General features: G+C 43.0%; 1 protein-coding gene across 3 annotated transcripts; it reads right to left on the bottom strand.

The window, feature by feature from the left end:
• Window positions 1-50: 50 nt before the first annotated feature.
• LOC121551440 (arf-GAP with dual PH domain-containing protein 1) lies at window positions 51-27,175 on the bottom strand. Of its 3 annotated transcripts, XM_041864139.2 has the most exons (11): window positions 26,980-27,175; window positions 26,737-26,860; window positions 15,191-15,321; window positions 14,508-14,599; window positions 12,764-12,846; window positions 4,721-4,833; window positions 4,175-4,339; window positions 2,210-2,293; window positions 1,974-2,108; window positions 1,607-1,835; window positions 51-915 (listed from the first exon to the last, which is right to left on the bottom strand). In XM_041864139.2, the coding sequence occupies exons 2-11, from the start codon at window positions 26,825-26,827 to the stop codon at window positions 887-889; spliced, it is 1,152 nt and encodes a 383-aa protein (XP_041720073.1). In that variant the 5' UTR covers window positions 26,828-26,860; window positions 26,980-27,175; the 3' UTR covers window positions 51-886. The 3 variants fall into 3 exon arrangements, with proteins under 3 accessions (XP_041720073.1, XP_045069112.1, XP_041720143.1); XM_045213177.1 differs by having other exon boundaries at window positions 26,737-27,175; XM_041864209.2 differs by having other exon boundaries at window positions 4,175-4,321; window positions 26,737-27,174.
• Window positions 27,176-27,975: the final 800 nt, after the last annotated feature.

The raw sequence follows: 27,975 nt of genomic DNA, 5'->3' as shown, positions 1-27,975 counted from the left end.
TGTTGATGAAAACCAACATAATGTATTGCATCATTACACTGTTCCTTCCACATGATTTATTTATTTATTTGACCATATTAACCCGAAGTAAACAAGACAAGACAAATGAGATTGTTCTCAGCTTGGATCCCTGTCAAGTTTGTTACAGCGGCGGACCTGCAAAAGGATGATGTGCGTTGTGGTGATGTATTACATGACCTAGAGTGCCCTCTAGTGTTTTGCAATAGTAAACACACATTGATTGAATCAGTTCAGGGAGATTAAACATATACAGTATGATATTAAATAAATTACAATCCTGTTGCATGAAGCAGCATTCACTGAGATTCAAAATATTTACATTTGTATTTCAAAATAAATAACAGCCGCGAGATGTGTAAAACCCTGTCCAGAAGCATAGGTTTTGTCAGCACCTTGAAAGTTAAATGTATACAGAATATGCAGAACAATCAGAGAAATTGCATAAATCCACTGGCATCAAAACTGTTCAATCAATAATTAAAATGACAGTAATGCTCTCAACAAACACAGCGAACATGACTCCTTAGTATACAACAACAAGGGATGAACCACTCACAACACTAAGAGCGGGGGTGCAGTGTGGAAGAGTCTATGTGGAGAGCAGCAGCAGGGGTGTTGACGTTTCTGTGTCCTTTTCTCTCCTCTAAAACCCACTGACCTTTAACCCCAGGTTTGGGCATCAGGTCAGGAGAGGTGGAGAAGATAGTCTTTCTATTGATTTCTGTCTCCTCTCTGATGCATTTCTTCCATCATGCTCCCTCTGTAATGGTACAGTAGAGCCCCATAGACTTATTCTGGGGTCTCTGTAGAGAAATCCTGTCTGTTCTGTTCTTAGTCCAGTAGACTGACAGCTCTATCTCCAGTCTCAGGGCTTGTGTTTAAAGTGGGCCTCCACTGCACGGTGAAGAGCAAAAAAACAGTTAGTGGTACCAAAACATTGAGATACAATCACATAGAGATGCATATAGACACTGTACATAAAGAGGTAATCACACATTACTCTGCTTTGGACTACAGATGCTGTATCTTAATTTGATCATCCTGTTGTTGCAGGAATTTTTCTGCATAGCAGGAAATGCAAACTTGTAGTGTATTCAAGGTTTAAAAAGGCTTCTAAAGTTTGTAATTTCCACTTTAAAATGTCGGACTTGATTTGCCCTAACAAAAAATGTATCAACCCCTAAAACATTTTTCCATTAATCATAATAAAAATAATAATTCAAATATCCTGTTGCTGCAGGATTCTTTTCCTGCTGTGAGAAGCAGGGTCAAATTAAGATAAGGCATGTACCTCTAAAAACACAACATCAATCTATAATTATAGTGATTAATACCAACCCTGGAGCTAAGGAGTTACCTGGTGTTCAGGCTTTTGTTTCAGCCTTGCCATAAAACACTAGCTTCAACCAAGCAACTGCTTGTGAGACCTTGACTAGTTACATTTGGTGTTGTACATACCCTGCAAACATTACTGCAAAGATGCAACATCTGCATAAATGCATACTCCAGAGTACACCTAATGTAGTGCATACTTTTGAGAACTGTACTTTTGATTACACCTGTGTAATGCATCTTCCTGACTAACCTGCGTACTCCTGTGGTCTCATTGGTCTGTTGATAACCCTCTGGAAGGCAGTGATCCAGTCCCTCTGCTCCGCCTCCGTCTCGCAGGCAAACAGGAACTTCCTGTCTGGTGTTACTATGGTGATGCCATGGTTCCAGTGGTAGCCCTGGGTGGAGGGGGGAAGGCCTGGGAGCACCGTGTAGCTGTTCTCCTTACTGCCGATGAAAACCTCTCCCCTCGCATAGGCATCCTGAGAGAGGAGGGGGAGAGAGGCGGGGAGAAAGAGAGAGAAGAAGTATGTCGCAGAATAGAAAGTTATGAGGAGTAGGGTTAATTCAGAATGGATCAGTTATTTTAGTGTAGGGTGTGATGCTATCTGTCTCCTCACCAGAGGATCTTTGAAGTACATGAGTCTCCTGTCATCCATGGTGAACCACCTCTTCTTAAAGCCCTCGGTGTGTTTTGGGCCTGTTTTCTCCATGAAGCCTTCCTTCATGAAGCTACGAGTCAGTTTGGGCACCAGCTGAAGGAGAAGACAAGAGAGAAAACAATATATTATTGTCTAATTTGGTGTTTAATAGTGGTCATAGTCATTTCAAAGTCCTGTATACGTTGTGGCCTCACCTCCTCGTCACTGGCTCCAGGGAAGGCCACCTGAAGGTAATGAAACCTGGCAGCTCTGATAGCGTTGAACCAGTCCACCATTTCCTACCAAAACAAAGACACAAGCGCATCCTAGTCAGATACATGTCTTATTCAGAGTCATCTCTACATTGAGAATAAAGTAAACCTGCTACAGTATAGAACATTATGAGACATGATTAAGCTATTATATCCATTGCCACGGGAAGTAGGAGGTGCTGAGGGTACTGCAGCACCCCCTGAAAAATCAGAATAAAAAAATATATATTAATACCACCCCCCATAAAAATATGATTTTATTTTTCTCACAAAAGTAGTGCACTAGTCCTGTATTAGCAGACCAATAGATGTCTGTAGCGTGGGGGAAACATTTTTTTCAGCTTCTCCGCTTTGGCAGAAAAGGTAGTTGTATAATTAAGAACAGTGTCTTGCAGGATTCAAAAGTTGGAATTGTAAGAGTTGAATGGAATCCAGAAAGAACAAAACCCTGTCCTCAAACATGTACATCAAAAAGGTGCAAAGTTATGGGCAAAGACCCAAAACATCCACATAAAATTAAAACATTTTTTTAGCAAATAACATGGAAAAGTATTAATTTACCATCCTTACATGCCACTAAATGTAAATGCACATTACTGTATTGTACATAGGCTGGTCATCTAGGTATTGTACCTGTAGACTTTCCATCACCATGAAGAAAAAATATGCACAATACAGTAATTGAGTACACTGAGACATCAAGTGGTTTGTGATGATGTGGCTCAGTTGGTAGAGCATGGTGCTTGCAACGCCAGGGTTGTGGGTTCAATTCCCACGGAGGACCAGTACGAAAAAGTATGAAAATGTATGCACTCACTACTGTAAGTTGCTCTGGATAAAAGCATCTACTAAAATGTAAAAGGAATGAATAGACAATTTCAGTTCACATAGAAATAAGTTGCATTTGCAAAGTATTTCAAGAAACTGGAAAACACGTATCAAGTAAGTACATTTAGTTGTAGTGCATTGGGCCTTTACTAGTCCTGTATTTGCTGCGAATAAACCGCAGCACCCCCATCCTCAAACTACTTTCCGCAGCTATGATTATATCATGACATGGCAGCTTTACTATTGCTGTTCTGTTCAAGTCTGCTATTGTGTCTGTTGACCAACAGAGGGGGCTGTACTATCTGTGCCTTTCATCCGCCAGAGAAGGGTTTTCACTAGTTACCACAACCACAAAGTCACAAAATTGTCTATATCGTAAAATTCATGAAAACAAACATGAGCTTTTTGGTTTTCATTTAAGGTTAGGCATAAGGTTACCAGTGTGGTTAGGGTTGGGCTCAAGGTTAGGGTTAGGTTTGAAATCAAATTTTAAGAAGATAAATTGTAGAAATAGGCGGAGTTTATGACTTTGTGGCTGTGGTAACTAGTGACGACAACAGAGAAGGCTGACTCACTACTGAGAGAGATGATCATCTGGTGTGCTCAGCAGTAAACCCTCAGAGAAAAACAGCCTACATGCATGCCAGCCAGCCAGCAGCCCTTTGTGTGAACACAACTACCTCCACATTTCTCTAACCAGTTCCACTGACCAGATTACATGTACTGAGTACAGCTGTTTGTCACTGTGAAGACTGATGTCTACTGATTAAACAGACATTTTCATTTCCACTCTCACTCAGTTATCCAAAACAGCCCATCTCCATTAGACCTAGCTAGACACTGAAATAGTACAATCAGATTTAGTTGAACAGACTAAATCAGTGTTTCATGATATGAGGAACAGAAGCATATTGGGTGTACCATTGAAATGTTGATTCATCATGCATAATATCTCTAACGATTCAGTGCATTTACACATGAGACCATAGGAATTGGCTATACCAGCATAAACAGATCTTGGACCAGGCTACATCAATATTGCCCAGAGTCCCTTTTGTCGCAGTCACCCATATGCGTCACCTTAGAGTCGCTGTGGTAGACAAAGATGTTCCTGGTGCTGTTGTCTCTAAGGTAGGTGATCTGCAGGCCGTAGGGGTTGCCTATCTTAGCCGGCTGGAACGTGGCGTTGAGAGTCTCGATCTTCATTACCGCCTTGGGGTCCCGCGCCTGGGGGAGATACACAAACTGTACAGTACATAAATACAGGGGGGGTGGCGGGGGGATACCTAGTCAGTTGCACAACGGAATGCATTCAAAACGTGTCTTCCACATTTAACCCAACCCCTCTTAATCACCATACATATAACTTGTTATAGAATAATACATACTGTATGTTTACAGTAAACACAAACAGATAGGTAAGGGGATGATGTCTTTTGAGGCATTTGTTTTAGTTTCCTTGTAGACACATGCCTGTATACTGTGCATAGCCTGCTATACAAGTATTCATGTTTAACTTGAGATGGTTAACTTGAAAGGTAGTAGCATAAACTAGCTGCAGATTACATTTCCTAGGAACATGCTTGTATTTATGTGCGGGAGCATTTGTGTTGACTCCAGCCTTACCTCCTGCTTGCTGAAGTACTTGAGCGCCCCCTCTCGTTCTGACAGGATGAATTTCCGACTGAGGAACTGACCCTTGTCTCTGCCCCGTTTCCATAGAAACCCCTCTCTGTACCCTGGGTAGATAGAGACACACCAGACAAACTCAGACAAACTGGCATAGTGGAGGTGAAAGAGAGAGAGAGCGAGAGCGAGAGCGAGAGATACAAAGAGATATGGAAGAGGTGGGAGAGAGAACAAGAGAGAAAGGAGGAGAAATAACTCTCTGGTGTAATAAAGAAATACCAAGCAGACTGAGGGAGAGAGAAAGTGAGACAGAAAGAGAGGGGCTTTAGCTGAAAGAGAGTGTATGAGAGAGGAAGTCAAAGAAAAGATGACAGGGAGAAAAAAATCACCTCCCCGATGGTAAAGTACATCCTTTTACATGTTAATGACACAGTGCTCTATTTAAGCAATAAGGCCCAAGGGGGTGTGGTATATGGCCAATATACCACGGCTAAGGGCTGTTCTTAGGCACGATACAACGCCTTTAGCCGTGGTATACTGGCCATATACCACAAACCCCTGAGGTGCCTTATTGCTATTATAAACTGGTTACCAATGTAATTAGAGCAGTAAAATGAAATGTTTTGTCATACCCGTGTTACACGGTCTGATATACCACGGCTTTCAGCCAATCAGCATTCATGGCTCGAACCACCAAGTTTATAATTCTCAATAAGTCCTTCCCAGTCTATTTCTGGCCCTCTTACAGACGGAAGTGGTTTCATTACATGATGTGGCAGTACAGAGCACTCTATGTAATTAATTATAGGCTACACACTCTCTTCATCTCTCTCTTACTCTCTCTCTTGTTCTCTCTCCCTATAGTTCTCTCTTTTTATGTCTCTATTTTCCTTTCGCCTCCCTCCCACTCCATGGAATGTCAGTTTTACTGTATGTATCCTCCTCTCTCCATCTCCCCTACCTCTCCCTCCCTCATAAACACTCATGTTGTGAAATTGTTAGATATTACTGCACTGTCAGAGCTAGAAGCACAAGCATTTCGCTACACCCACAATTACATCTGCTAAACACGTGTATGTGATTTGATAACCCCTATTTTCAATCTCCTTTTCCCATCCAGCACTCCTCAAGTTCCATACCCCCCACTTCTCTCCCCCCTCAAGTTCCATACCCCCCACTTCTCTCCCCCCTCAAGTTCCATACCCCCCACTTCTCTCCCCCCTCAAGTTCCATACCCCCCACTTCTCTCCCCCCTCAAGTTCCATACCCCCCACTTCTCTCCTCCCGCCTCTGTCCCCTGTTTTCTCCTCCCTCATCTCTCCATCCCCTGGTGACAGAGGTTGGCGTCTCTCTTTTTCCCAGTCTGACATGAATCATTCACCTTGCATTACATAATTGATCAATAACAACCCCCCCTCTCTCTTTCTCTGCATATAGAATAAATATACTGCCATCGACCACTGGGGAGACTAGTTTACCACTACTCTCCTTGCTCTACAGAAGCTAACAGAACATCTAGGACCCTGAAGAGGGTAGAAACTATGGATCTATTGATTTTAGCCCTGGGTACATCTGATGGATGCAAATGTATAGATTAAGCAAATATATAGTACCAGTCTAAAGTTTGGACACACCTACTCATTCAAGGGTTAGTCTTTATTTTTTTATTTTTTTTTATACATTGTAGAATAATAGTGAAGACATCAAAACTATGAAATAACACATATGGAATCATGTAGTAACCAAAAAAGTGTTAAACAAATCAAAATATATATTATATTTTATATTCTTCAAAGTAGCCATCCTTTGCCTTGATGACAGCTTTGCACACTCTTGGCATTCTCTCAACCAGCTTCATGAGGAATGCTTTTCCAACAGTCTTGATGGAGTTCCCACATATGCTGAGCACTTGTTGGCTGCTTTTCCTTTACTCTGCAGTCAAACTCATCCCAAACCATCTCAATTGGGTTGAGGTCGGGTGATTGTGGAGGCCAGGTCATCTGATGCAGCACTCCATCACTCTCCCTGTTCAAATAGCCCTTACACAGCCTGGAGATGTGTTTTGGGTCATTGTCCTGTTGAAAACCAAATTATAGTCCCACTAAGCACAAACCAAATGGGATGGCGTATCGCTGCATAATGCTGTGGTAGCCATGCTGGTAAAGTGTGCCTTGAATTCTAAATGAATCAGACAGTGTCACCAGCAAACACCCCCACATCATCACACCTCCTCCTCCATGCTTCACGCTGGGAACCACACATGCGGAGATCATCCGTTCACCTTTGTGAGATACAGGACCCTGAAGAGGGTAGAAACTATGGATCTATTGATTTTAGCCCTGGGTACATCTGATGCAAATGCATAGATGAAGCAAATATATAGGGTTAGTGGAACCAAAAATCTCAAATTTGGACTCATCAGACCAAAGAACACATTTTCACTGGTCTAATGTACATTGCTCATGTTTCTTGGCCCAAGCAAGTCTCTTCTTCTTATTGGTGTCCTTTAGTAGTGGTTTCTTTGAAGCAATCGACCATGAAGGCCTGATTCACTCAGTCTCCTCTGAACAGTTGATGTTGAGGTGTGTCTGTTACTTGAACTCTGTGAAACATTTATTTGGGCTGCAATCTGATGTGCAGTTAACTCTACTGAACTTATCCTCTGCAGCAGAGGTAACTCTGGGTCTTCCTTTCCTGTTGCGGTCCTCATGAGAGCCAGTTTCATCATAGCGCTTGATGGTTTTTGCGACTGAACTTGAAATTTTCCGGATTGACTGATCTTCATGTCTTAAAGTAATGATGGACTGTAGTTTCTCTTTGCTTATTTGAGCTGTTCTTGCCATAATATGGACTTGGTCTTTTACCAAATAGGGCTATCTTCTGTATACCACCACTACCTTGTCACAACTCAACTGATTGGCTCAAACATATTAAGAAGGAAAGAAATTCCACAAATTAACTTTTAAGAAGGCACACCTGTTAATTGAAATGCATTCCAGGTGACTACCTCATGAATATGGTTGAGAGAATGCCAAGAGTGTGCAAAGCTGTCATCAAGGCAAAGGGTGGCTACTATATCAAAATATATTTTGATTTGTTTAACACTTTTTTGGTTACTACATGATTCCATATGTTTTATTTCATAGTTTTGATGTCTTCACTATTATTCTACAATGTATAAAACGGTAAAAATAAAGAAAAACCCTGGAATTAGTAAGTGTGTCCAAACATTTGACTGGTAGTGTATGTGATGCAAAAAGAGACTCTTGAAAAAGAGACTCTGGGTCGCAATGGGCTTTTCCGGGTTAAATAAAGGTTAAATAAAATGTGATGCAAATATATGTGATGCAAATAGATATAAATATAAATATCCTGCCCAATGCATCCATCTGTATTACAGCCAGTCAGACAACTGTGTGTGTGTGTGTGTGTGAGTGTGTGTGTGCACCCAAGGAGGACGTTGAATCTCATAGTAAACAGATGAGGTCATCTTTAATCAATGAGAGTCCAGTCTGGCTCCAATAAGAGCAAGATAGCTTTCATGCAATGAAACAAGAGTCATTCACTGACTGACACTGTCTCAAGCACAATGAAGAATACAAGGCCAGAGATAATCACTCTGCCTTTATCCTATGCTTCAAAGTCATCCTTTCTTCAATTCATAGTTCCCAAACAAAGCATTTCTGTGGATACTGTGGAGTGCAAAGGTTTTGAAATATTCTGACTTGATGATGCAGGGGTAAAGGATTTGTCACTAAACTCTTTCAAGGTTTTATTTGTATTTGCAAACTGTTTAGGCAATGCTTTGTTGTCATGACAGAGAAGGACTATTTGTTGGCTAGATTTTGCATAGCCCTGCATCCATAGCTTTGCATAGGCAAAGCTTGTGTGTATGTGTGTGTCTCTCTGTGTGTGTGTGTGTGTCTGTGTGTGTGTGGTGGTCATGATATTTTGTAAGCCGGTGATTGTCAAGCAAATAACTGCCGGTCTCACGGTAATTGACCGTTAATTAACATAAACACATTTAGCATCTCCTGGCATCCACGCATAGCCTACAAGCCACTGATGCAGACCTTTGGAAGTCTAATTAATCCATAGCATCCACCATCACAATAAATATGTTATGTATTTTAGACAGGTCTAAAGAAACATGATATGAAGATGTAGTCTATTTCAGAATAACAGAATAGCATACTCCTTGTCTTTATGTTAGGCCCTGATATGGCTATGCCATATGGCTGTGGGCTACACTAGTTCATTTAGCAGACAAGATTTGCTTAGAATTCCATGGCATTATTTTATATAATTTTATAGTATGAAGAATGCAATTGAACATAGCTGAATAAAATAGAAAGTATTTCTGGGAGTGTGCACATGCAGCTATTCTGTGTTGAGCGGTTAACAAAGAAACAAGTCTTCCTATATGCTTAATTTAGAGTTATTTATGCAACTTTAGTTGTGATCAAAACATATAGCCCAACGTTTGTATTTTTAATACATTCTAAGGCTGCATGATGCGACTCTAATGATGATTTGAAAAAAAGTTGCATGAAAAGTCATGAACTCTCCTTTGTTATTTGCGCAGGCTGCACACATTTCAGCAGTCTCTCATTCACAATTTGACGAGCACTTGATAATCCCTCGAATTTCCCAGCGGCATCCCCTTTGTGTGACCGTAATGCCCCCTACAAAAATGCCTTTTGCGGCCAGTGGCCGTTGTGCCCTTGGGCTGAATATAATAATTATAATTCCCTTCTCCCGGCTGCATGCTCCGAAGCACCTCTCTCTCACATGGCTCTCTCAGACAGCTCAATTCTTATTAGCCAATGCCTGTCAAATGATCGGGTCTTTCTCACAAGCTACAAGTGAAGACAGACACATCGGGGACGCAACTACGCGCGTCATTATCCAATTCCGAGGCGCACATTGAAGATATTGGAAGAACTGTCCACATTTACTTTTCGTCAGCCAACAAGCCTAACGAACAGCAGAAGCAGTAACCTATCAGCTTTTATTCTATGGGGGATAGTAGATTTACATAGTAGATTGACATAGGCAGCCTATCCCCCATAGCACAAAAGTCGACCTATTCTATTCTGTGTGTTAAATAAATATTCCAAACATAGTCTGGGACAGTTGTGGGATGCGATAGATCCCAAATTAATACAACCACTAGTATCAAAAAACATTTTTTAAGCAATGAGGCTGACGCATCAGATCAGAACGTTTAGCTTAAAATGTTGATAAACTATTAGGCTATTTCTTCACATTATATGCGCAGGAATGTGCACACGGCAGTAGTCTATAAGCGCGAATGTTCCAAAATGCAATCAACTAGCAGGAAAACACCATTCTCAAGTGACCGCAAATGCGATTATGCATGTAATGCTTTTATTATAAAAGGTGCATTTTTATGGTGAAAATTATCTTCCCCAAACTTGAAACTCACGCGCTGCGTATGTATGCCAGTTAGGCTCTACACCCGTTGTAAAGCGGATTAATGTGCTTAATTTTAGTTTGTGATTTTGTGATACAAACCTTATCAAAACATATAGGCCTATGGGCTATGCTACATGAGGCGCTGTTTCTTCCCTTACTGCACACAAGCTGGGCATCATTCACAAGTGATAATACTGTGGGGAGAACAAGTATTTGATACGTTTACGTTTATGTCATTTAGCAGACGCTCTTATCCAGAGCGACTTACATGAGCAATTAGGGTTAAGTGCCTTGCTCAAGGGCACATCGACAGATTTTTCACCTAGTCGGCTCGGGGATTAGAACCAGCGACCTTTCGGTTACTGGCACAACGCTCTTAACCACTAAGCTACCTGCCGCCCCACTGCCGATACACTGCCGATTTTGCAGGTTTTCCTACTTACAAAGCATGTAGAGGTCTGTAATTTTTATCACAGGTACACTTCAACTGTACGAGATGGAATCTAAAACAAAAATCCAGAAAATCACATTGTATGATTTTTAAGTAATTAATTTGCATTTTATTGCATGACATAAGTATTTGATACATCAGAAAAGCAGAACTTAATATTTGGTACAGAAACCTTTGTTTGCAATTACAGAGATCATACGTTTCCTGTAGGTCTTGACCAGGTTTGCACACACTGCAGCAAGGGATTTTGGCCCACTCCTCCATACAGACCTTCTCCAGATCCTTCAGGTTTCGGGGCTGTCGCTGGGCAATACGGACTTTCAGCTCCCTCCAAAGATGTTCTATTGGGTTCAGGTCTGGAGACTGGCTAGGCCACTCCAGGACCTTGAGATGCTTCTTACAGAGCCACTCCTTAGTTGCCCTGGCTGTGTGTTTGGGTCGTTGTCATGCTGGAAGACCCAGCCACGACCCATCTTCAATGCTCTTACTGAAGGAAGGAGGTTGTTGGCCAAGATCTCGCGATACATGGCCCCATCCATCCTCCCCTCAATACGGTGCAGTCGTCCTATCCCCTTTGCAGAAAAGCATCCCCAAAGAATGATGTTTCCACCTCCATGCTTCACGTTGGGATGTTGTTCTTGGGGTTGTACTCATCCTTCTTCTTCCTCCAAACACGGCGAGTGGAGTTTAGAGCAAAAAGCTATATTTTTGTCTCATCAGACCACATGACCATCTCCCATTCCTCCTCTGGATCATCCAGATGGTCATTGGCAAACTTCAGACGGGCCTGGACATGTGCTGGCTTGATCAGGGGGACCTTGCGTGCGCTGCAGGATTTTAATCCATGACGGCGTAGTGTGTTACTAATGGTTTTCTTTGAGACTGTGGTCCCAGCTCTCTTCAGGTCATTGACCAGGTCCTGCCGTGTAGTTCTGGGCTGATCCCTCACCTTCCTCATGATCATTGATGCCCCACGAGGTGAGATCTTGCATGGAGCCCCAGACCGAGGGTGATTGACCATCATCTTGAACTTCTTCCATTTTCTAATAATTGCGCCAACAGTTGTTGCCTTCTCACCAAGCTGCTTGCCTATTGTCCTGTAGCCCATCCCAGCCTTGTGCAGGTCTACAATTTTATCCCTGATGTCCTTACACAGCTCTCTGGTCTTGGCCATTGTGGAGAGGTTGGAGTCTGTTTGATTGAGTGTGTGGACAGGTGTCTTTTATACAGGTAACAAGTTCAAACAGGTGCAGTTAATACAGGTAATGAGTGGAGAACAGGAGGGCTTCTTAAAGAAAAACGAACAGGTCTGTGAGAGCCGGAATTCTTACTGGTTGGTAGGTGATCAAATACTTATGTCATGCAATAAAACGCAAATTAATTACTTAAAAATCATACAACAGTTGAAGTGTACCTATGATAAAAATTACAGACCTCTACATGCTTTGTAAGTAGGAAAACCTGCAAAATCGGCAGTGTATCAAATACTTGTTCTCCCCACTGTAATTCACAAGTGATAGGCAAATATTATCACCCATCAGACTGTTCTTGATTTAATCTTGTCTTTACATATACTAAATAATATATGTGTGAAATTTGTTTTGATTTAGAATGGACCATTATCATGCACCTGTCTCAAAACAGGAGCAGGGGAAAAAAAGACATGCACTTAAATAGCAAATGGAGGATGCTTTTCCCATGGTTCATTTTCATGCCAGCCAGGTAGGCTATACTCCTGTTGTAAATAGAAGTAATGTGCTTAATATTAGGAAAGTTGAGAAATAAATATAGTAGGTCTATCCTATAGAAAGCTGATGGGATCCTCCTTTTTTTAATAGAGGCCATCACTCTGTTTTCTCATGCAATTGCATAGCCTATAGAAACATTGCGCAACATGAGCTCATGGCCTCTCATGAAGTGTTTGATTAGATTTCCAATAATTTTTGCATTGATGTCAGAGTGATTAGAGGGACAATAGCGTGTGGGGTACCAGGCAGTTAGCAAGTCTGGTAGGCTCATAATGACCAGCAGCAGCATCAGAGCTTTGAGAAGCCTAATTACCATGACTAAACGGTTACGTGGAATTTGACTGCTGTCATGACTGGTGTGGCGGTAATACGGTCACCGTAACAGCCTTTGTGTCAACTCACCTGCAGAGTAAGGCTCCTGTTTCTCGATGAACTCAAATTCGTTCCTCTCATACCTGGCTCGGATCCACTGCTCCCGCAGTAGCCTGGAACACAATGAAGCAATGGATGCCTTTCACCTTCTCCCAGAATTTGCTATAGCACAGGTTCCATGCTGTTAGCTGAACGAATGATGGCCTAACAAGTTGGGAGTTTGGGACACAGGCCACATTTCTACTAATCTTGCTGTGACAGATTCTCTTTTTCTTTCACCTCCATTGCCCTCGCACGCACACACACACATGCACACGCACACACTCCTTCTCTCCTTTACTCCACAATAAAAAGATTGATGAGAGTAAACAGATGAATAATAGAAGATCTATCTTTAGTTGTGTATGAAGAGGAGAACATCGCCATGCCAACAACAGCATCTCCTCTCTCTCTCTGATAGACCTACATACAGTATAAAAACTGCTCTTTCAGATGTTCCCATCTTTCTGTCTCTTATAATCATGTCAGTATGGTCAGACAGTATTTTGCAGCTTTTCGTCATTTGGCAGACGCTCTTATCCAGAGCAATTAGGGTTAAATGTCTTGCTCGAGGGCACACTGACAGTTGGCTTGGGGATTTGAACCGGTGACCTTTCGGTTACTGGCCCAATGCTCTTAACTGCTAGGCTACCTAAATTCAAGTAATCCATTCGACTGACACAAACAAATCTGCCTCTCACTATCGCCCCTCTCACATGTAATATGCTTGTTGGTTTAGTACCCACAGAGAAGAGTAATGGCACAGACACACAGAGAACACACTGTTTTTCAAGAGGCATAAATCTGCAGTGTAGTAGTCACCAGGTATGGGATTAATTTCACAAATTCAATTCTAATTCAATTCCATTTAAATCGGATTTTGAATTCAGAGATAATTCAATTCCTCTCAATTCCAATGTTAGGTAAATTCCAATAATTAAATTCCTAATTCAATATTGTCCCCAACAATTCCCCAAATTCCAATTCGAATTCAATTCCCTCAGGCTTTCAGGGTGATCATGTCACTGTTCAGACAGCTTAGCTATACTGGAAATATAGAAATACAAGTTGAAATGATTTAAAACAAATCATGCAGTCAGTTTTTTATACTAAGTGCATTAATGCCATTAACTGGCAAATGTACAAATATTGAATTCCATTTCAATTAAATTTCAAATATTAAATATTTTTACAATTCCAATTAAATTCCAATTTAAACAGTCCAAACAGTCTAATTCTATTTCCAATTCCATAACTTTAAGATTGCTGAAATTCTAATTGAATTCAATGTTAATTCTCCACTTCATAAGTTAATTCCAATATTGAATTGGAATTTCAAATGAATTGGAATTGACCCCAACCCTGATAGTCACACTTTAACCTCATTATCTTTCTCTCTCTTTCACTCACACACACACACACACACACACACACACACACACACACACACACACACACACACACACACACACACACACACACACACACACACACACACACACACACACACACACACACACACACACACACACACACACACACACACACACACACACACACACAGGAAGAAGAAGTACTGCAGCATGTTACATTTCAGTGCTGGTGTGAAACAGTAAACGCTTTACAGTAACAGCACGACACAGCAGTGATTCCCTTGTATACCACTACTGTGTACATACCAACGGACCAAACGCTGTTGTTAGTTCATTATAACTCAGTGACGAGAGTGACTTACTTGCAGTCTGTGTGTTTGGGTCTGTAGTAGAATGCTGGAACCTTCTGTTCGTACTTAGCTTTGGCTGCTTCATTACCCATGGCAGCCATTAGCTGACGATAGACGGACAAATCCATTAATGCATTGACAACACATAAGGGGCATTTTTAAGACTGATACTTACGGGAAGGAAACTAAGAGTAGTACTAAATTGCAGTCCAAGCATCTTGTTTTCTGTCTTTATCTTTCCCTCAGGGATCTCTTATTGTAACTTTATGTTTCCCTCAACATGTCTTATTGTAAATTTAATCTGAGAATCCTCTATCCCTTCTATCCCCCAAGGTGATGCCTAGTCAATCACTCTCCCTCAAGGCTTTCACTCCCCAAATCTCATCAGTGGTGGTCTCTTGGAGCTGACATTATTATTGCATTTAGAAAAGATGAACAAGTCCCTGTGGGGATTAGGCTTCCCAGTCTAAAGAAGGCAATGTGCCAGACACACTACTGGAACTGATTGAGGGTCAGTTTTTGTGTTTGGTCTAAAATGGGCAGACTTAAGAAGTTGGATGGCAAGATCTGATCTCAAATCAGGTTGCAACTGGCAATAGGTAACAACTCTAATTAGGACCAATGTGATGCAATATCATATACAGATTCCCATCATGCTCTCGCGCTTCCCCCTCTGGTACAGCAGGGTTACTGACCTCCACCTCTGAGGTCTCCCATGACTCCTGCTGGATGGACTTGACCCTGCTGATGTGGGGGATGCCTCTGTGGAGGAGGGAGCAGCCCTGGCACACAAACACGCCCAGAGTCACCGACGCCCAGTCTGGCTCTAAGTAGAGAGAGGGGGAGGAGGGAGGGAGGGGACAGAGGGGAGGGAGAGGAGACAGAGGGAAGGGAGGGGCCAGAGGGGAGGGAAAAGGGGGAGAGAGGGAGGGGACAGAGGGGAAGGAGAGGCGGGATAGAGAGGGGGGAGAGAGGGGGAGGAGGGAGGGAGGGGACAAAGGGGAGGGAGAGGGGGGAGAGAGGTGGAGGAGGGAGGGAGGGGACAGAGGCGGGATGGAGGGGGGGGCGGCAGAGGGGAGGGAGAGGCGGGATGGAGAGGGGGGGGAGAGAGCAGGGGGGAGAGTGTGATATGGAGGGAGATGGGGGAGGAACAGAAGGGAAGAGACAGCATCATAAACGAGGTGCAACAGAAGGGATATGAAGGTTCAAACTATAAATATGAAAAGTGCTGACGATCGCACTTCTGAAAGGTATTAGGTGCAACGTAATGAGGCAAATATAACTGAAGGACTTAAGGACACGTGCTGCATAGAGAGAGAGAGAGAGAGAGAGAAAGAGAAACAGAGATAGGTATGTAAGTGTGTGTGTATGTGGACAAAGGGGAAATAATATTTAGGCTTAGCACAGGAAACAGGCGGAGATTTCCACTGATAAAAATCCACAGAGAGTATTAAAGCACTGTTCACCAGAACACCAGGCCATTGCTAGACTATTACACGCACGCACCCACCCACGTGCACGCACACCCACAGTGTCAACGTCTGGGTGAAGTGGTGAAACGGAAATCAGGCGCAGGACACAGAACTGAGAAATGAATGGATTTACTCAAACTAAAGTAAACCATAACCAACCCTCCACGCAGGGAAGAGCAGCCCAACAGCTCACCAAACTACGTAAAACAACGGACAATCACGCACAAACCCAGGAGGGAAAACAGAGGTAATTATAGGGAAACAAATAAGCATAATGGGTAACAGGTGTGAATAATAAAGACAAGACAAGTGTAACACAGAAACATCGATCGGTGGCAGCTAGTACTCCGGTGACGACGAACGCCGAAGCCTGTCCGAGCAAGGAGGAGGGGCAGCCTCGGCTGTATTCGTGACACACAGCCACTACAGCGATCTGCCAGACAAACACTCTGCAGAGAGCACTTTGCTATGGAAGGAATAGACTGCATTGCATCTGCCACAAACATGAATAGGCCTGCACTTTGTCATTTTCCGGTCACAGCAAAGAGATATTCATGTTTACAAGTATGTGTGTCCTGAAGATATGAGAGATGTTATCACACACACTCAAACACGCATCCGATTCTGAGAGAGAAATTGGCTGACTGAATGACCTAATGCATTGACTCTAAAGAGATCATTCATCCAGGAATTGCATAGACCTTTGAAAGCCTTTAAAAACTTGACACCATGAATGTAGCCCAATCAGCTGAAAACTATTATGTTTAAATATGTGTGTGTGTTTGTATGCATAAAACTGCTGTATAAACTTCAATATTGTTTCAGCTTGCTTCAGCTCAATGTTTCTCCTCAGTCTAATAGTACCTGAGCCACTGGAACCTCTCATAATGTAATTGCAGTTTGCATGGCTGGCAGGACCACCCTCTCAGCAGCTAACCCAGGTCTGACACCTAGTTCTAACAAACCACATTCACACACAAATATGGAAGCCACTTCCAAACCCACGGGCACTGCTGCTTTGTGTTCATCACACACAGAAAGAGAGAGAGATAGAGGTTGGGGGACCTGCTTTGTCTGGACTTTGAGCTCTGACTGCCCACAATATGTAATCAGGGTGTGGCCTCGTGTCCATAAACAATGACCATCTCTATGGAAACACTCCCCATCAGAACTTTCTAGAGGGGGGGGTCACTAGGTCTGTGAATCAGAGAGCAGAGCAGAGACACTACCCAGGAGATTACCCTGACTGATCACCAACAGAAAACACATTGGCTTCTGTCACTGGGATTTCCCTCAGTGGAGGTGGCCACCCACAGGACACACATGACATGACTGTTAGTATCGGTGAGGTGGAAACCACCACCGTTAACACACTTTGAATTCCCTCTGTGTGTGTGTGTGCACCAGAGGAGGCTGGTGAAGGGAGGACGGCTCATAATAATGGATGGAATGGTGTTGTATTGAAGACCACTCCTCTGCAGATTAACTAACTGCTCCAAATTGGTCAAGGCCACGCCCCTTCCCACTCCACACCTGTTGTCACTCCCAAATCACCACTCCACAACCTTTTTCCTCACTCCTCACCTTCTTTCCTTCCTCCACAACAAATCCTTTGATGGCGATGCCAGATGTTCCAGGTTGCCACGGGAGACATTCTCTTCCTTCCCTTCTGTGCGTGAAACAATCAGTCGGAGCCTTATGTATTACATTACCGTAGTGTTTATACAGTAGGTGCCCCGTTTCAGATAACTGGGCGTATGACGGGCGTCACTACTTCACAGGAGAACGTAAAAACCTTTTTTTCATAATTGTTTTGCAGATATGCCTTCTTCAACGTGAACTTTCATGTGCATTAATATCTGTAAATACGAATACAATTGTTAAATTACGAGCCTAGTTGATTTAGCCACGTAAAAAGACAGGAACCTTCCTGCTAGCCACAACAGTGGTAGGCCTGATCACCGACAACGAAGAGACAGCCTATAGGGAGGATGTCAGAGACCAGGCAGTATGGTGCCAGGACAGCAACCTCTCCCTCAATGTGAGCAAGACAAAGGAGCTGATCGTGGACTACAGGAAAAGGCGGGCCGAACAGGCCCCCGTTAACATCGACGGGGCTGTAGTGGAGCGGGTCGAGAGTTTCAAGTTCCTTGGTGTCCACATCACCAACAAACTATCATGGTCCAAACACACCAAGACAGTCGTGAAGAGGGCACGACAACACCTTTTCCCCCTCAGGAGACTGAAAAGATTTGGCATAGGTCCCCAGATCCTCAAAAGGTTATACAGCTGCACCATCAAGAGCATCCTGACCGGTTGCATTACCGCCTGGTATGGCAACTGCTCTGCATCTGACCATAAGGCGCTACAGAGGGTAGTGCGTACAGCCCAGTACATCACTGGGGCCAAGCTTCCTGCCATCCAGAACCTACAGTTGAAGTCGGAAGTTTACGTACACCATAGCCAAATACATTTAAACTCAGTTTTTCAAAATGTCTGACATTTAATCCTTGTAAAAACTCCCTGTCTTAGGTCAGTTAGGATCACCACTTTATTTTAAGAATGTGAAATGTCAGAATAATTGCAGAGAGAATGATTTATTTCTGATTTTATTTATTTCATCACATTCCCAGTGGGTCAGAAGTTTACAAACACTCAATTAGTATTTGGTAGCATTGCCTTTAAATTGTTTAACTTGGGTCAAACGTTTCGGATAGCATTTCACAAGCTTCCCACAATAAGTTGGGTGAATTTTGGCCCATTCCTCCTGACAGAGCTGGTGTAACTGAGTCAAGTTTGTAGGCCTCCTTGCTTGCACACGCTTTTTCAGTTCTGCCCACACATTTTCTACAGGATTGAGGTCAGGGCTTTGTGATGGCCACTCCAATACCTTGACTTTGTTGTCCTTAAGCCATTTTGCCACAACTTTGGAAGTATGCTTGGGGTCATTGTCCATTTGGAAGACCCATTTGCGACCAAGCTTTAACTTCCTGACTGATGTCTTGAGATGTTGCTTGAATATATCCACATAATTTTCCTTCCTCATTATGCCATCTATTTTGTGAAATGCACCAGTCCCTCCTGGAGCAAAGCACCCCCACAGCATGATGCTGCCACCCCCGTGCTTCACGGTTGGGATGGTGTTCTTCGGCTTGCAAGCATCCCCCTTTTTCCTCCAAACATAACGATGGTCATTATGGCTAAACAGTTCTATTTTTGTTTCATCAGACCAGAGGACATTTCTCCAAAAAGTACGATCTTTGTCCACATGTGCACTTGCAAACCGTAGTCTGGCTTTTTTATATCGGTTTTGGAGCAGTGGCTTCTTCCTTGCTCAGCGGCCTTTCAGGTTATGTCGATATAGGACTCGTTTTACTGTGGATATAGATACTTTTGTACCTGTTTCCTCCAGCATCTTCACAAGGTCCTTTGCTGTTGTTCTGGGATTGAGTTGCACTTTTCGCACCACAGTACGTTCATCTCTAGGAGACAGAACGCATCTCCTTCCTGAGCGGTATGATGGCTGCGTGGTCCCATGGTGTTTATACTTGCGTACTATTGTTTGTACAGATGAACGTGGTACTTTCAGGCGTTTGGAAATTGCTCCCAAGGATGAACCAGATTTGTGGAGGTCTACAATTTATTTTCTGAGGTCTTGGCTGATTTCTTTTGATTTTCCCATGATGTTAAGCAAAGAGGCACTGAGTTTGAAGGTAGGCCTTGAAATACATCCACAGGTACACCTTCAATTGACTCAAATTATGTCAATTAGCCTATCAGAAGCTTCTAAAGCCATGACATCATTTTCTGGAATTTTCCAAGCTGTTTAAAAGGCACAGTCAACTTAGTGTATGTAAACTTCTGACCCACTGGAATTGTGATACAGTGAATTATAAGTGAAATAATCTGTCTGTAAACAATTGTTGAAAAATTACTTGTGTCATGCACAAAGTAGATGTCCTAACCGACTTGCCAAAACTATAGTTTGTTAACAAGAACTGTGTGGAGTGGTTGAAAAATGAGTTTTAATGACTCCAACCTAAGTGTATGTACACTTCCGACTTCAACTGTATATACTAGGCAGTGTCAAAGGAAAGCCCAAAAAATTGTCAAAGACTCCAGTCACCCAAGTCAAAGACTGTTCTCTCTGCTACCGCACGGCAAGCGGTACCGGAGCGCCAAGTCACTTTACCCCTACCTACATGTACAAATTACCTCGACTAACCTGTACCCCCGCACATTGACTCGGTACCAGTACCCCCTGTATATAGCCGCGTTATTGTTATTTTATTGTGTTACTTTTTATTATTTTTTACTTTAGTTTATTTGTAAAATATTTTCTTAACTCTTTCTTGAACTGCATTGTTGGTTAAGGGCTTGTAAGTAAGCATTTCACGATAAGGTTGTATTCGGCGCATGTGACAAATAAAGTTTGATTTGATTTGATTGGCTGAGATAATGGATGGGCCGAAGAGATGAGTTTTGATTGGTCTGCCATGTTGCTGGCTTCTGTCTATAGCATGAGCTGCTCAGTATGTGTAGATAATCCTTGCTCCCGCGGCTTTTTTTGAAAGATTATAGCCACGGAGAACTGCAAAAGTGTTTCTACTGCTCTCAACATCATTGCTGCCCTGAATTTAGAAGGCGCTATCGACAAAGATCAGTGGGAAAAAGTTGTGATGGACCAGGTGTGTCTGGGGGTGATATGGCCAGCTATTGTATTTCATGTGAACAGGTCTAGGCAATAGAGACCCATCCACTTAGCTAGATGTGGCTGGGGGTTAGTTATAGCCAGTCTTTCACATGACCCATCTATACACTTAGACAAGTGTGTCTTGGTAAGCCTTATCTAATAATTATAAAAAAATGTATGTTGATACTTTCTATTTTTGACATTGCTAGTAACCATTTCACTGTATCATTTACACCTTCTGTATCCGGTGCATGTGACAAATACACTTTGATTTGATTAGTGTGTATTTCCCTGAGACAGTCATGTGAAGAACAACATGACCTGCAACAAAGTCAGATTGGGATATAGGACTAGATAAAGTGCATTTTTCCCTGGAGTTTTTCCTTATTGTAGGCTACTACTTTCACCACTTTTAGTCTTGAAATCTGTGGTTGTTTACTACACTTGTATACTTACTCACTCTGTTTAGCACATGGCCTCACATGTGACTCCTTAAAGAGATGGGTGGGGCTAAGGCTTAAGAGGATGTGAACGATGCTGAATGGGTGTAGACAAAGAAGAGCTCTCCAGTAGGTGTACCAAAACATTCAAGGGCCATTTTCTCAAAAGTGGGGTTACAAGTTTATCAACTTTTAAAGCAAATGTAAAGCTCTGAGTCTGTACTTTTATCCAATGTAGAAAACACCATTTCAAATGTTTTAACATAAGACCGAAAAGGGATGGTCGGTCACATATGTAAGTGCCATTGCTAAATACAGTATGTATTATGCTGCCAATTTCTCTAGTCTGTTATACACCTTTTTGATGCTATTCATGCTCTCATTTTGTGTGCCATGTGTTCCTTTTGTTCTAGTTAATATTTGGCAGTTTTCTAAGTTTATTACATTTTGACCGCTATGCCCATTTCTTTCTTGTTAATTCACCCGACACTACTTCTTAGTTCGTGCACTTTTATGTTGATTTGCTCCTGATATGTATTTTCTCTATCTCCCTCCAACACCACCACATCCTTCCTAACCCTACCTACCGACCTTACAAGCCAACAGAATCTGGGAGCAACAATCCATTAAGGCAGATACAGAGGCAGTGGTTAAAATAGTTCCAGCTTCAGGCTCCACTCCGGCCTCCTCAGCACAACAGGCTCCACTCTGGCCTCCTCAGCACAGCAGGCTCCACTCCGGCCTCCTCAGCACAGCAGGCTCCACTCCGGCCTCCTCAGCACAGCAGGCTCCACTCCGGCCTCCTCAGCACAGCAGGCTCCACTCCGGCCTCCTCAGCACAGCAGGCTCCACTCCGGCCTCCTCAGCACAGCAGGCTCCACCCCGGCCTCCTCAGCAGGCTCCACTCCGGCCTCCTCAGCAGGCTCCGGCCCAGACTCACCAACCGGCCCCAGCAAAGCTTCCTCCCGCCGATACTCAGCCTGTAGTGCCCCCAACCTATCTGCAAAGTATGGTGCCTCCGATCCAACCATCCCTACCAAACACCTACAAATTCTATGCAAGGTCAATCAGTGTCCAAGCAAGTGGTCAACTCCCCTGTATAGACCCTGTACCTTGACCGACCCAGTACCAGCAACAGAGTTCTCCTTAAACTAGTCAAGGTAACCCTCCACAACAAAGAAAGATCCCTTGACACCTATGCAATCCTCGATGATTGGTTCTCTCGGATCATTCTCCTACAACCATCTGCCTGCCATCTCCAGCTACAGGGTGAGGCTGAAGAACTAACACTGCGGAGCGTGAGACAAGAGGTCGAAACCCTTCAGGGCTCCACGGTATCATTCGAGCTAACCTTGGCCTCACATCCAGGACAGCCTTTCCAAATAAGAGATGCCTTCAGAGTAGAGCTGCTTGCCCTTGCCAAAAAATAACCAACCGACCGCATCCCTCAAGAGAAGGTACCAACATCGTTGAGGACTACCTCCAACTCCCATCACTCATGCCTCCCCCCTGCTACTCATCGGTGCCAACCACACTCATCTCATTGCCCCTAATCGTCCCAGTAAGACTAGGCCCCCCTGGAGTACCTGCAGTCATCAAACCCCTACTAGGATGGACACTCCAGGGTCTAGCTAAAGACATCGAGACTCCCAATACTGACCAGTTCCTCTTTACATCCCTCAGTTCCCCAACTACTGAGAAACTCTGACATATAGAAAGGCTTTGGCAACTCAATGTGGTCCCTCAGAAGAGTGAGAAGGTAGCAATCCGGTCAAAGCAAGACCACCAAGCCATTGAACAACTGGAGAAAGCCACAGTCTGGGTCAAGGTGGACAGAGTTGACCGCTGCGCCACTCCTCTCCTCAGAATCAAGACTTCACTACCATTGAATACAGTGGGGGAAAAAAGTATTTAGTCAGCCTCCAATTGTACAAGTTCTCCCACTTAAAAATATGAGAGAGGCCTGTAATTTTCATCATAGGTACACGTCAACTATGACAGACAAATTGAGAAAAAAAAATCCAGAAAATCACATTGTAGGATTTTTTATGAATTTATTTGCAAATTATGGTGGAAAATAAGTATTTGGTCACCTACAAACAAGCATGATTTCTGGCTCTCACAGACCTGTAACTTCTTCTTTAAGAGGCTCCTCTGTCCTCCACTCGTTACCTGTATTAATGGCACCTGTTTGAACTTGTTATCAGTATAAAAGACACCTGTCCACAACCTCAAACAGTCACACTCCAAACTCCACTATGGCCAAGACGCAAGATCTCCACGCAAGATCTCACCCCGTGGGGTCAAAATGATCACAAGAACGGTGAGCAAAAATCCCAGAACCACACGGGGGGACCTAGTGAATGACCTGCAGAGAGCTGGGACCAAAGTAACAAAGCCTACCATCAGTAACACACTACGCCGCCAGGGACTCAAATCCTGCAGTGCCAGATGTGTCCCCCTGCTTAAGCCAGTACATGTCCAGACCCGTCTGAAGTTTGCTAGAAAGCATTTGGATGATCCAGAAGAGGATTGGGAGAATGTCATATGGTCAGATGAAACCAAAATAGAGCTTTTTGGTAAAAACTCAACTCGTCGTGTTTGGAGGACAAAGAATGCTGAGTTGCATCCAAAGAACACCATACCTACTGTGAAGCATGGGGGTGGAAACATCATGCTTTGGGGCTGTTTTTCTGCAAAGGGACCAGGACGACTGATCCGTGTAAAGGAAAGAATGAATGGGGCCATGTATCGTGAGATTTTGAGTGAAAACCTCCTTCCATCAGCAAGGGCATTGAAGATGAAACGTGGCTGGGTCTTTCAGCATGACAATGATCCCAAACACACCGCCCGGGCAACGAAGGAGTGGCTTCGTAAGAAGCATTTCAAGGTCCTGGATTGGCCTAGCCAGTCTCCAGATCTCAACCCCATAGAAAATCTTTGGAGGGTACAGTTGAAACCGAGATTCATCCGTGAAGAGCACACTTCTCCAGCGTGCCAGTAGCCATCGAAGGTGAGTATTTGCCCACTTAAGTCGGTTACGATGCCAAACTGCAGTCAGGTCAAGACCCTGGTGAGGACGACGAGCATGCAGATGAGCTTCACCGAAACGGTTTCTGACAGTTTGTGCAGAAATTATTTGGTTGTGCAGACCCACAGTTCTATCAGCTGTCCGGGTGGCTGGTCTCAGATGATCCCGCAGGTGAAGAAGCCGGATGTGGAGGTCATGGGCTGGCGTGGTTACACATGGTCTGCGGTTGTGAGGCCAGTTGGACATACTGCCAAATTCTCTAAAACGACGTTGGAGGTAGCTTATGGTAGAGAAATGAACATTAAATTATCTGGCAACAGCTCTGGTGGACATTCCTGCAGTCTGCATGCCAATTGCACTCTCCCTCAACTTGAGACATCTGTGGCATTGTATTGCATGACAAAACTACACATTTTAGAGTGGCTTTTTATTGTCCCCAGCACAAGGTGCACCTGTGTAATGATCATGCTGTTTAATTAGCTTCTTGAAATGCCACACCTGTCAGGTGGATGGATTATCTTGGCAAAAGATAAATGCTCACTAACAGGCATGTAAACAAATTTGAGATAAATGTGTTTTTTTGTGTGTATGGAACATTTCTGGGATCTTTTATTTCAGCACATGAAACATGGGACCAACACTTCACATGTTGCGTTTATATTTTTGTTCAGTGTACAATACATTCAGAAACACACTGAGGCAGAAGTAGCCTTTAACTACAGATCTAGGATCAGATTACTCTACTTACATTTTTACATTTTAGTCATTTAGCAGACGCTCTTATCCAGAGCGACATAAAGTTAGTGAGTGCATACATTATTCATACTGGCCCCCTGTGGGAAACGAACCCACAACCCTGGCGTTGCAAGCGCCATGCTCTACCAACTGAGCTACAGGAGGCCCCAATTTACTAATTGTAAATTGAACTACTAGTCTAGGGGATGAAATATCTGGCCTCGGTTTATATCACTAGGACCACGCAGGGGAGACATTCTGAACATTGGCATAATACTGTATGACACCAATGTGTGAGAGCAGACGACTATTCCTTTGGCAGTGATACATCACTGGTGTAAATTACACTGCATAAAACAGTGAAACACACTATATGGATTAAAGTGAGCTAAAATAAATAAATCTCTGCTTTTTTGTTGTTGTTGAGTGCTCCAACCTCTTTCTACGTCGAATTAGTTATACGTCGAATTAGTCATTTTGGAAGTTTTTCTTGGTAAGCCCTTTTCCAATTAAATACACTACTTCCTCATTGAACAAAACACTTATTTTGATCTGTGGTTGTCAAATATTTATTTGAACACACATTTTCAACTATAATGAAAACCTGAAGTGAGAAACAAACGTTTATCACCACGACAAACACATTAGTCATAAAGGAGTGAATGCTTCCGAGGTGAGACTTACTATCTATATGCGTTATTTGACATCTGCATCACAAAGTCGTAATGGAGAAATGCAGCACAGACTGCCAGTAGTGAAAGTACGTGTTTATGATCATTCCTCATGCGACCTATAGACATGGTGGCACTACCAAACATAGGTGCCCACTGCCAAGAAATCCTGGGTGGACAGAGCTCCAGCACTGGGCATCAGTCCCATCCTGGAACCTCCCCACCAGAGCTCCAGTACTGGGCATCAGTCCCATCATGGAACCTCCCCACCAGAGCTCCAGCACTGGGCATCAGTCCCATCATGGAACCTCCCCACCAGCTCACTTTTATCACTGTGAGATGAGAAAGGGAAGAGGGGAGGAAGTCCTATAAAGCAGAAGTAGTGGTGAGGTGCCGTGGGAGCGAGGTGACAATAGTTACTGTAAAACCCAATTGAAATGACCATCCGCAATATGAAAATGAACTAACAAGAAGTTGGTGCATGCTGACAGACAAGACTGAGTGACACCCATTACACACACCCCAAACACTAGCACTGAAGCACACACACAGAGACACACTGAGGCTTTTACATTTTAGTCATTTAGCAGATGCTCTTATCCAGTGCGACTTATATTGATGTCACACAATGACTACTACATTTACATTTACATCATTTAGCAGACGCTCTTAGCCACCACAAACACTCCAAACGGCAATAACAGGTGACAAACAAGACAGGGATGACTCAACAACACCACACATGTAATCAATTTAACCACGTGATGGAAGGTATTCAGTGAAGTATAGGACTTTTGTTTACCGGGTCTGCATGTCTCAATACATTTGTCAGTTGTCCCTATAGCCTACAGTCTTACAAGTTCCATAGTCCAGCTCCTCAGTAGGCGCTGGCTGCCAATCTAATATAAGGTGTGTCTCGAGAGCAATTCATATTATTTTCTGTTTACACACCTTTTGTTTTTAAAGTGCACTAGAATTAGGCCTACTGCTGTTAAATAAAATATAGACATTTGATAAGGAGAGCACTGACTGACAAGCTGTCACATTGACAATGGTAACAGAAAACAATAGGCTATTCAAGATTCAATGGCAGGTGAATTCTCTACTAGGATGATGACACCTCGCGCGTCGCTCATGAGCACATGCATAGGGTGCCGTAAAAGATTTGGCGCTCCTTTTATTAACAGTTCGTTTCCTACCTGCATTGCCACAATCCGCACATGCATCGTTTCCAGGTCTGGTCAGGACATCTAGCAAGAGCCGTTTATTCTTCTCTGACTCCGAGGCCATAGTCACCGTTTGATCTCCACCCAATCCGAAATACTTAAATACAAAGCACGTTAACTAGGATAAAGCAAAAATCAAATTGTGACCTTGTACTTTACTCGAAATGCGAAAAAATGCTTCTGGATTGGACCAAAAAATAATAATTAATAGCCTACGGTAAATCCGCTTGGATGAGGTGATGATTTGAAGGTTTGGCAAGTCTCTCTCTTCTGACTACAGCTCTATTAGGCTACGAAGTCTTGCTAACAGCATTATCTCAAGTCTGTCATCCCCTCCTTTTCCCCCAGACTGATCCTTCTGCAGTTGCAGTGAGACCTCCAGTGGTATGACGATCATGAAACAATGTCTTACTACCTGTGTAATTTTTCTTTCTGACACTGACAGCCAACATATTTTAGACGTTTTTATAAGGACTGTTTTTTGCACCTTAAACAAAATAAACTATTTCACTTGCAAAGATTTGATAGCAGACTGTAGCTGGCTCGTACTTTTACTTATTTCTGTCACCGAATTTCTAAACTTTGTTTCTGTCTCTTTAAAAGTTAGTAGATTGTCGAATACGTAATCGATGTTATCTATGGGTTGATTATTCACGTCTAGCTCAAACCGTTTGTTTACGTCAGAACTATGCGGCGCTTCATATACAGTTTGCATGACATATTGGTGAAGGTATATATATATTTTTTGTCTCTCGCAAAAACAATCGCTTTGACCGCTATAGTATGAACTTTAGCAGTAAGTATTTTCGGCCCCGTGCACTTTGGATCATTTCGGTAAAAAAAAATAAACCACTCCTGGTTGAGCAACAGACTCGTTGGTTCAAGCAATAGCTTTTTTATTTATTTGTACTTATTATTTTAATAACTTCAAATTGTACAAACATACGGAAGTTGAATCATACATTCAAAATGTATATTTAGCCAGAAATAGCAGCGTGACGTGCGCAGCAACTGGGTCGTCACTGTCATAATTATGGCTAAACCCCACCTATATCTAAAATGTATCTTCTTAAAATCTGATTTTTTTAAACCTTAACCACGCTGCTAACCTTATGCCTAACCTTAAATTAATTTTTGTTTTCATATAATTTTTTCGATATAGCCAATTTTGACTGTGGTAACTAGTGACAACCCAGCAACTGCGCAGCTCCA

The sequence above is a fragment of the Coregonus clupeaformis genome, unplaced genomic scaffold (assembly GCF_020615455.1).
Source record: "Coregonus clupeaformis isolate EN_2021a unplaced genomic scaffold, ASM2061545v1 scaf0086, whole genome shotgun sequence".
Classification (NCBI taxonomy): Eukaryota; Metazoa; Chordata; class Actinopteri; order Salmoniformes; family Salmonidae; genus Coregonus; species Coregonus clupeaformis.
The sequence above is the reverse complement of the archived record's forward strand: the minus strand, read 5'-3'. Positions and strand labels throughout refer to the sequence as shown.

Bases quoted from the DNA above. Each gene is read 5' to 3' on its own strand.
- LOC121551440 (XM_045213177.1), bottom strand. From the start codon at position 26,827: ATGGCCTCGGAGTCAGAGAAGAATAAACGGCTCTTGCTAGATGTCCTG. The intron at 2,294-4,174 runs GTGACGCATATG...TTGTTTTGGTAG, and splicing joins TCTACCACAGCGACTCTAAG to GAAATGGTGGACTGGTTCAA. The intron at 2,109-2,209 runs GTGAGGCCACAA...CTTCTCCTTCAG, and splicing joins CTGGAGCCAGTGACGAGGAG to CTGGTGCCCAAACTGACTCG.